At 41.0% G+C, this 11313-nt stretch overlaps 1 protein-coding gene across 1 annotated transcript; it reads left to right on the forward strand.

Moving 5' to 3' along the window:
- Positions 1-479: 479 nt before the first annotated feature.
- On the forward strand, positions 480-9926 carry LOC147432925 (uncharacterized). Its single transcript, XM_086491677.1, has 2 exons — positions 480-1911; positions 8597-9926. Exon 1 carries the CDS (start codon positions 717-719, stop codon positions 1431-1433), a length of 717 nt encoding a protein of 238 aa, XP_086347803.1. The 5' UTR covers positions 480-716; the 3' UTR covers positions 1434-1911; positions 8597-9926.
- The last annotated feature ends 1387 nt before the right edge of the window (positions 9927-11313 follow it).

An 11313-nucleotide genomic window follows, 5' to 3' on the forward strand; every position in this document is an offset into this window, starting at 1 on the left:
GTGGTCGTTGGTGATGCCACAAGCACTCTCATGTTGTTGTTGGAGGTCATGCACTATCTCTCGTTTCCTTTGTCTGCTTCGTTCTGTTGGTAGCCTCTCGGCACTGCTCGATAGTGTTGAACGGCCCTTTGGAGAGTGGTGCCGCTCCTTTTGCTCCAACTGAACTTGGCATCCCCCGAAAAAAGGAAATACCTTTGTTCTTTTCCCTCTTTCTCACACCATATTACTGCGTTGCTACTGTCGACAACCAGGTCTTATAAATATAATTATGTTTATATTTATAGAAACAGAACTGTAAAGAGCCGTGCGTACAGCATTGGGGAGGTTTTGTAAGGTTAAAATTTGTATTTAATTCCTTAGTCTCATTAGTTTAGTATCTTGATATGATAAAAGAAGTTAGTAACTACAATAACAACAGCAATAATCTCTCCTCTTCTGATATAAATCGTAGCATGCATATACTTAGAAAACAACAGAATTTCAGGAGACGTGCTCAAAGGGAACACACGCACCCATTCATTTTTTTTGGGAAACAATAAGCAGACCATCACACAGAGAGAAATTTGTTTTTTCTCTCTTCACCATCTCTAAGCAAGAGCCACGTACACGCACATACACACACCCCAAGAAGACGACATTCATCTCGTGCGTGCCATCCTCACCTTTGAATCGCGATTTTCAGCTGATCACTCTACGTCTTAATTCTCTCCCTCGTGATGGAGACAAACGGTGCCAGTGTCCCCTCCGAATGGACCAGTGATTCACCTCTACCCGCACCGACCTTGGAGCAACAAGTATTCTTACTGCAACAGGAATTAGACATTGCGAATCAACGCCTCGCTGAAAATGATCAGAAACGCACACGCAAAGACGACAACGAAGATGAACGTATGATCAAAATTTTGAAGGCTGCGTTCGAAGCTCAAAAATCCAGCAAAGAGGCAAAGATAAGTCAAAAATCTTTCACGTTTTTCAAGTTTGATGGTCGCAAAATTGGTAAAACAGTGCTATCTTGGTTAACTCAATTCGACGATTATTTTGCTGGCGAATCTTTCACTGAAAAAGATAAAATTAAATGTGCTACTAATCACCTTTCTGGTCAAGCTTCACTTTGGTGGAGCGTGCTTCGCAAAACGGCAGAACGACCATCAACTTGGGATAGTTTTCAACAACGGGTCAAAGATTCCTTCCTACCCCCTCAGTTTGGTCTTGATGCTCGTCGTGCTTGGGCCAAATTCTCTTGGATGCAAGAAGACACCATTTCTCGTTACACTGACCGCTTTTGGGAACGTCTTCTACTCCTCCGTATGGTAGAAGAAGTGCCTGCAGAGTCTCTCCAACGCAAATATGAAGACGGTCTTCCCAATGGTATACAATCAAAACTCAATTCCCTTAAACCAGCGTCTCTTTATGAAGCTATATCCTTGGCCTAGGATGCTGAGAAAGAAATCAACTCTATCGTCCATGAAGTGCACAACACGCGTAACCCCAATCGTCCTAATTTTCAACCTCCCAATCAGTGGGGTAACAACAATCGCAACAGCAATCGCAATGGTAATAATTTCAACAGGTATACTTCAAACCCTCGCACAAATAATTACACACAAAACCGTCCACCCCCCTTTCCCCGTAGTCACCAAAACACTCATCGCCCACAACACAACTCCGCCACTCCACCCACACACACTGCACCTCAAATTTCAAACACACATCCCAATCCCCCTGCACGTCATAATGGTGTTCGGTGCTTCAAATGCCGCCAATATGGCCATGTTGAAGCCAACTGCACCAACAATCGTCCACCCGGACCTCGCCAACCCACAGCTCGCATACACAACATCGAAGATGAATCAACACGCCGAGACGATGACATGGCTGATTGGACAGCGGGAACACCACCTCACCTACCAGGTAAGCCAATTTCAATTCATGCCTTGCTCCGTCAAATAGGAAAAATTCAAGATTCAAGCGTGTCTATTTTACACGATGATGGTAGTTCACACGATTTTATTTCTGAAAAATTGGTACGAAAATTGAATTTAACCACCACACCGTCTGCATACAAAGTTAAATGTGCTTTTCAAGGAACTAGGTATAATGGCACACGTGAAATTAAATCTCTCACAATTACCATTGGTGATTACACAGAACAGCGTGATTTTTTAATTGCACCATTGCAATCCACTGATATCATATTAGGCATGCCTTTTCGACACCAACATAACCCACACATTGACTATCGCACACACACCATGAATTTCACCTTTAATGGCAAATCTATTTCACTTTCTGCTGATGCATCCCTTGCTATGTTTCCCTTGATATCACACACACAAGCAAAACGTGCACTACGAAAGGATGACAAAGCATACATGATATTTGTTACTGAAGTGGAGCACACACAATCATCTCTCTCTCACACACATCATGATTTCCTCTCACAGTATAATGATTGCTTTGTGGATGATTACCCTCCTCACCTCCCACCCTCTCGTGGTGAATTAGATCATAAAATTGAAATTTTTCCAGGCTCACAACCTCCACACAGAGCACCATATAGACACAGTCCCTTGCACCAACAAGAAATCCAAAAACAAATCACCGAACTCCTAGATAAGGGCCTCATCCGTCCTAGTGCATCCCCTTTTGGTGCACCAGTTCTCCTAGTCCAAAAGAAAAACAAAACTTTTCGCATGTGCATAGACTACCGTGCATTAAACAAGGTTACTGTCAAAAACCGCTATCCCATCCCACGTATAGACGATCTCCTAGATCGCTTACGAGGAGCCAAATTGTTTAGCAAAATTGACTTGAAATCAGGATACCATCAGATCCGTATGCACCCTAATGATATTTTTAAAACTGCCTTTCGTACCCAATCTGGTCATTATGAGTTTATTGTTTTACCGTTTGGTCTCACAAATGCACCTGCCACATTTGCTAGGATGATGAACAAAATATTTCTTGATTATCAAGACTTTGTTATTGTGTTCTTTGATGACATTTTGATTTTGAGTCGTGATGAGCATGAACACAAAAATCACCTACATATTGTTTTTGAGTTATTGCATGACCACCAGTTGTTTGCAAATCCCGACAAAAGTATATTCTTTCAAACACACATTGACTATTTAGGCCACATAGTCTCAGAAAAAGGAATATCTGTTGACCCTCAAAAGATTGACACTATTAACACATGGCCTACCCCCAAATCCGTGCATGACATAAAATCCTTTTTAGGTTTAGCAGGCTTTTATCAAAAATTTGTCAAAAACTTCTCACACATTGCGTCACCGATGACCACTTTACTTCGTCAAAAAGTACCATTCAATTGGGGTCCCACACAACAAAAATCATTTGACACTCTCAAATATCTCCTTACACATGCCCCCATCCTACAGTTACCCGACTTCACACAACCCTTCTTTGTAGTCATTACAGATGCCAGTGGCTTAGGCATAGGCGCAGTCTTAATGTAAAATGATCACCCACTTGCCTACGAAAGTCGAAAACTCAAACCATCAGAAACCAAATACAGCACATACGATAAAGAATTGCTAGCAGTAGTCCACGCTCTAGACATGTGGAAACACTATCTTATGGGCTCCGAAGTTCTAATCAAAACTGACCAACAAGCCATTAAACATCTTCTGACTCAATCCACCATTTCTGACCGTCATATCCAATGGGCCGGTTTCATTCAAAATTTCCATCCTATGATACAATACCAACCAGGCAAAGCGAATGTAGTAGCAGACGCATTAAGTTGAAAACCTGAAGTAAATGTACTCTCTGTTACTCGCTCATGTGTCTTTGATAAAATCAAGCATGTTTATTTGAATCACATTTCTGTGAGTGATGTGCAATCTTTTCATTCTATGCCTAACACATATGCTCACGATCCACATTTTGCACATGCTTGGTTTGAAATAACTCACAACAATGGTCTTCCCTATGAACATTACACAGTGGCAAATGGTTATCTCTATTTTCAGCAAAAGCTATGCATCACAACACCCTTCAAGGAACTAGCAATGACTGAAATGCATGCACCACCATATATGGGTCACCGAGGAATTCAATCCACAGTCGCTGCATGTCAAGATCATTTTTTTTGGCCTGGAATGAAGCACGATATCACAAAATTTGTTTCAGAATGTTTGATATGTCAAAGAGTTAAACGTCATAATGGTAAGTCTTATGGTCTATTAATGCCTCTCCCCATCCCTGCTGGCCCTTGGGAACAAATCTCCATGGATTTCATCACAGGACTCCCTACCACATCCTCACACAATGACATGATATGGACCATAGTTGACCGTTTTAGCAAACAAGCATACGTTGTACCCTGCAAAAAGACATTGTCTGCACCACAGGCTGCAAAGCTTTTCCTCCAAACCATCTTCCCTTATCACGGCTTCCCCAAGGTCATCCTCTCCGATCGTGATGGACGCTTTTGCAATCATTTTTGGGTCGCCCTAGCCAAAAACTTAGGCTCTAAAATGGATTTCACATCTGCATTTCACCTTGAAAGTAATGGTCAAACAGAAGCCACAAACAATACTATTATGGACCTTCTTCGATCTTATACCACTGAAAATACTGCAAACTGGGACCAACACCTCCCTATGCTTCAATTTGCTTACAATAACACCCCTCACTCCTCCACAAACCGTGCACCCTTTGAAATTGTCTATGGCAAGAAACTCCCTGTCCCTGTATCCACTATTAGCACTGATGTCCCTGCGGCTGACACTTTAACCAGAGATCACACAAACATTTTACAAGAAGCCACAGCTTGCATTAAACGAGCACAAGAACGATACACTGCACAAGCCAATAAGAAACGAAGACCTGCACCTTTTAAAGAAAACGACCTTGTTTGGCTTAGAATAGAAAAACGACGCTTAAAAAGTATAGAAAAACATCCTAAAGTGAAATTGGCCCCTAGATTTTATGGCCCATTCAAAATTCTTCATAAAATAAATGACAATGCGTTCCGCTTGGGCATTCCCTCACATTGGAAAATACACAACTCCTTCCATGTCAGTTTGTTGAGACCACACAAGGGACCTATTCCCGACACCCCTCCCACAGCTGACCCCCCCTTCATTGAGGACGATGAAGAAATTCTGACTCCAGAAATAATTTTAGATCATGACATGACCACTACCCGCAGAGGAAACCAGTACAGAAGATATTTGGTAAAATACAAAAACCATTCTTTGGAAGAGTGTCAATGGATTTCTGAACAATCGCTAAGTCCGCACTACCATCACTTGATACTTGCATACCACACACCTAGAGACACAGATTTGCCGATTTAGGCAGTGCCTCTCTTCTAGTGTAGATTCGCCGATTTAGGCAACAGTAATTTTAAAAGTGCAGATCCGCCGATTTAGGCAGCACTAGTGTAGATTCGCCGATTTAGGCAACACGAATTCAAAATGCAGATCCGCCGATTTAGGCAGCATTCATGCAGATCCGCCGATTTAGGCAGCACAACCATCGGTGTAGATCCGCCGATCCAGGCAACACCAAATTACTAGACCACTCTACCAGTGGCTGGCCACCACTGTCGCTAGTTTGGTTTTGGTAACAATTGAGGACAATTGCTTTTCAACCCCGGGGTATGTAATGAAATTGATATTTTGATGATATATTTGTGGAATATTTGATATTTTGATGAAGCATGCAATGTTGATTTGAATTGTGGAATATGATCACTTGTTGGGTGTTGTGTGAGCAGATCAGTGATTGGCACGTGCTGGACAATAAAGCGATAGCAGTTATTCGGAATAAAACTGCCACCATTGGATTTTCTTTATGGTTTAATTATAAGTCGAGATGTAGACAGCTATTAATTGTTACATTGAGCTCTTTATGAGCCAGGACTATTTTATGCCCAAGTGTGAATTGGATGTAACTCATTTTTGAGCATGAAGTTTTCTATAAATTAAATACGTGCAAGAGGGACATGCTCACTCTTGCACGGGGGGAGATTGCACCCAGTGTCTGTGTATTCTTCTCTCCTCTCTTCTCTCTCGCCGTGCCAGCGTAGCACTCCACTCTAGGAGGTGCACCTGCATGCACTCACGAGCTCTCTCATTTATCCATGTCCTTCTATGTCTATGTCATGCCAGATTTGGCTATGGATTCTTTGCATACACGATTGTGCAGGGACGTGGATTTGTTAGATTTATCATCGATTATGTGCTAGCTGTATGTTTTGCAGGGCCGCTACGCTCCCGTTTGTAGCAGCATAAGCTATGCTCTGATACCACTGCTACAAACGGGAACGTAGCGGCCCTGCAAAACATACAGCTAGCACTTAATCGATGATAAATCTAGCAAATCCACGTCCCTGCACAATCGTGTACGCAAAGAATCCATAGCCAAATCTGGCATGACATAGACATAGAAGGAGATGGATAAATGAGAGAGCTCGTGAGTGCGTGCAGGTGCACCTCCTAGAGTGGAGTGCTACGCTGGCACGGCGAGAGAGAAGAGAGGAGAGAAGAATACACAGACACTGGGTGCAATCTCCCCCCGTGCAAGAGTGAGCATGTCCCTCTTGCACGTATTTAATTTATAGAAAACTTCATGCTCAAAAATGAGTTACATCCAATTCACACTTGGGCATAAAATAGTCCTGGCTCATAAAGAGCTCAATGTAGCAATTAATAGCTGTCTACATCTTGACTTATAATTAAACCATAAAGAAAATCCAATGGTGGCAGTTTTATTCCGAATAACTGCTATCGCTTTATTGTCCAGCACGTGCCAATCACTGATCTGCTCACACAACACCCAACAAGTGATCATATTCCACAATTCAAATCAACATTGCATGCTTCATCAAAATATCAAATATTCCACAAATATATCATCAAAATATCAATTTCATTACATCATTACTTCATCACCATTTCATGTGGAATCTTTACAGAATCTTTGAGTAATCTTAATGGAATCTTTATGGAAACGTGATTGGTCAGGCTTGAGGAGTTCCAATCAGGTGCAGGCTAGTGCTAAAAGAGGGGGTCGACCAAAGCAAGGAGGGAGCTAGCTTGGGGGTATACTCTCTCACACACTCTCATTGTGTGAGTTGCAAAGTGCAAGAGCTCCATCTCCTTCTCCAAGCTTGTAGAGAAGTCGAGAGCCTACACCAACACCCTTGTCTATGGAATAAAAATCCAACCAAGAGCCATGCTCCGATGCTTAAGTTTTCCATCTTCTCCATCTTCATTACTATGCTAATATGTATGCTAAGCAAGCAGAGTGATGATAAGTGAGGAACTATTTCTTTCTCCTATGAATGTTTCTTCTTCCTCTTCCCTACCCTCATTCCCCACTAGCTCTCTTCACATTTGAAGGTGTTTGAGGCCTTGGGAGACTGAGGCTGGGGATGGTTAATACTTTTTACAAATTCTATGTTATGCTCGTGATGCCTCAGGCTTTCCATCTTTATTGCATCACTTAGGTCACAAGGGACACAAAGATTGTATCATACCAAGTCTCTCTTGATGGGAGAATCTATAATACAAAAGCCAATTGGAGGGGGGACCGGATCCACATAAATCCGGTCCTCAACTGTTGACAAGTTCTCTAAACTCTCTGTCTTGCAAAAGTATTGTTCATGCCAAGTTAATTAAGTATTGTGGTTAAGTTGCTACCGCTAAATAAGTTCACCCTCTATGCTCTCAAAGTAGTCTCATAAAAATGATCTCTCTACTTCTTCTAATTTCGCTATTCTCAAAGTTCATAGGCCATTTCCATTACACAAGGAATTGGTAAATAATCAGCCGGCCTAGTCTTTTGTATATGTCCACATATCTTTGATCTATGCTATTTTGTATCTTCTATATAGAACACACACCTCTAGCATAGCTCACATAGTGTGTGCTATACTCTTCATGTGAACCCAATGTATAATATCTTGGGTATCTATAGTATCAAAATATTGCATCAAGGTAGATGTGTGTGTCCTATATGGCACATAGCATACCTTCTAAAAGGGTTTTTGATATGCAACAAATACTATTTGGTTTGAGAAATAAGTTTTGTGCTATATATAAGTTTTGTGACTAGCAGTAGGAGGTTTGCAGGTATGTGCTATATAGCACATATCTGAATCGATAAAAAAAGGGTTGTGCTATATAGCATGTACCTGTGTGCTATCATGCATGTACTATGTAGCTTACAAGTGTGTGATATTCTACACATGGAAAGCTTGATAAATAGCAAGTTGGGTTTGTGATATATAGCGTGTTTCCTTTATGGCACATAGCAGACCTGATATGAGGGTATGTGCTATGTTGTTGCAAATACTCATGCTTGATAAAAAGGGGTTGTGCCATATAACATATACCTATAAGGTGATCAACAAGAGGTTTAAAGATATGTGCTATGTAGCACATGAATGAAGTGCTCGGCAAGGTTTGTGCTAAATAGCACATATTTTTTTCCACATTGTTGTATATCCTTAATGTTCTCTGCCACTCTTTTCTAGGTCAACATGCAACTGATGGAAACTATGTAGTGTTTTCTACCACACTATTTTGTGTCCTTACTGTTTTTAGCCACTATTTTGTAGGTCGATGGCATGCAACTTATGGAGATTATGTGCACCGACGGATGTGACCACAACGGACACCAAGTTCTACAACGGCCTACAAGGATCAGATGAGATCAAATCAAAATTTCCACAAATGCTACCTCTTCCTCAAGTTATTCCTAGAAACAAAGATTTCCAAATCTCAATGAGGTTGTACAACTGTTGTGCTACTTGTGGCCTCAACTTTGATGTAGATTCCTCGGACTAATTTTCTCTATCATGGCAACATGTATACCACATGTTGTGTTTTACACACATGTGAAAGAGATTTAATGCCTGTGTGGTGAAAGGTTGCCAATAGCTTGTGCATGAGAGGGACAAGTTGATGCTTGGTTTTACAGACACAATCACCAAAGTGGAACCCATTGATGATAAGTGCCTCTTTTCCCTCTCAATGACTTTCATGTGGCCTTAATATAACACCCACCAACTCGTTTGTTTACCTTATTTATGGCTTTTGCTTCACATAGGGATACTAGCTACAGATTTAACGAGCAAGGGACCAAGTCATCTGAAATACCCTCTAAAGTTTTTGTGACAAGAGAACCACAAATGATGGAGGATTGTACAACACGCCTATCATTGGTAAGTATCATTGGATGATGATGAGCATTTCATTTTGAACATATATTTCCTATAATGTTTTTCTTAACCTTGGCTTTCAAAAGAATTCTCTGAGGCTGGTAGGTATCAATCTTGTGAGGTGATCAGTGTAGATGAAGCAGAAATACTTGCACGTAAATGGTCTAGTGTGGTAGACTCATCAATGCTCAAAACAATGGCCACAGTGAGAGAGATAGAGATTGAATATCTAGCTATCCAATATCAGCACACCCAAAATCCCAGAAACACAGTCCCCCACATGCAAACCTAATGCAGATGATAAAGTACAACTACATATGCTACTATGGATTTCTTCATACCTCATGTATTTGATGCTTATTTTTCTTTTCCTTGTACATCCATAGATAAATTGTCCTAGGCTACAACCACCATTTGTACTCATACAAGTGCTTCTTCAAAAAAAGGGGTTGCCTCAACACCTATGTGGTGCAGAGCAAGTGAGGTAAAATGCATGAAGATGGACGTGGATGGCAGAGAAAAAAAGCTAGCAACCATGGAGGTTGTGTTGCTATCTCCACGCTTCAAAGATTTTGGATCATATTCTACAATGATTGTGGACCTTGTTGAAGAAGAAGAACCTTTTCAAGTGCCGAAAGGCACTGTATGTAAAATCAAAGATGAACATCCTTGAACCTGTTGACTTCAAAACTGTTGATGCAGAAAGTCCTTCCATAACTCTTTTTTGTTTTACCATCAGTATTTAGAGGGCATCATGCTCTTTGATTGAGGCTATATATCACCCAAATTGGAGTTTGGATGAAGAAGTTTGATCAAAAGAGTGAACTATTGTCTCCTAGGTCAAAAATGGTGGGAGAGGGAGAGAAGGGGATTGAGAGAGAGAGAGAGAGAGAGAGAGAGAGAGAGAGAGAGAGAGAGAGAGAGAGAGAGAGGTAAATACCTTGTTGTAGCATCTATATCTACTTGTCCCTCTCTCTCTCTCTCTCAACAAATACCTTGTTGTAGCATCTATATCTACTTGTCCCTCTCTCTCTCTCTCTCAACAAATACCTTGTTGTAGCATCTATATCTACCTGTCCCTCTCTCTCTCTCACCCTCTCTCTTCCTCTCTCTCTCTCTCTCTCTCTCTCTCTCTCACACACACACACACACACACACACACACACACACACACACACACACACACACACACACACACACACACACACACACACACACACACACACACACACACAGAGGGTGCACAAAAGCCTATGGTTGTCCTTGAGAACTTTTGCTTGCATAGTGGGCTGATTGTGAATGAATCTAAAACAAAGGTCATGCTTGTGAAAACCAACCATAAGGAGCAGCCATGCATTGTGTACAAAAATGAGACCACATTACCGATGAAGCCAAAGCCTTTTCCAAGGTAGATGCAGTCAACTACAGCCTCTAGGAAGAGAACCCAAAATACTAATGAAGACAATGCCCCCCTCTCTTTGTTTTTTAAGAAGAAGGGCAACGTAAAGCATCTGTGATCTAGTGATAATCCCAAGATAGGTTAGCAATAGCTTGATGCTTTGAACTTCCATTGGTTTTCATTTTTACCTCCATGTACCAATGGTTGAATTGCCCATCTATTCATGTGGACCGACTGCCTTATTTAAAGTAATACAATGATTACTTTAATTGCATAGCCAATGCACTAATGTGTCTTGTTTTCATGTCAGTGTTGTTGAGCAAGTTACATTCAAAATATAAAGTATTTTTGTACATGTGCAGAAACCAAAGAAAAAATAAATCATTGACCTATGACTCGTTCTAGCTCTAGATCAAGGAAAAAACTTGATGAGGTTTTGGTATTTGTGATTTAGTGCTTGAGAATAACCAAGCCAATGCGGCAGACACAAAAGCAGAAATGAATGAAGGTGTGAGTGAGAAAATAAAGAAGGGGGTTCCTCATGTTATAGTAGATGTTAGTGCAATATCCTAGAGCAAGGTTGAAAATGATGTCAAGGCATTTGTATTACTATTTGATATGCAAGTCAATGCAACTGAATTAGATGCAAAACTGAATGCACTACCTAATGCTATAGAAGTTGGGACATCGGTAATTGATTCAACTCTTGGTTGTT

Source organism: Adiantum capillus-veneris, chromosome 20 (genome assembly GCF_014529385.1).
Source record: "Adiantum capillus-veneris isolate H3 chromosome 20, ASM1452938v2, whole genome shotgun sequence".
NCBI classification, from domain to species: domain Eukaryota; kingdom Viridiplantae; phylum Streptophyta; class Polypodiopsida; order Polypodiales; family Pteridaceae; genus Adiantum; species Adiantum capillus-veneris.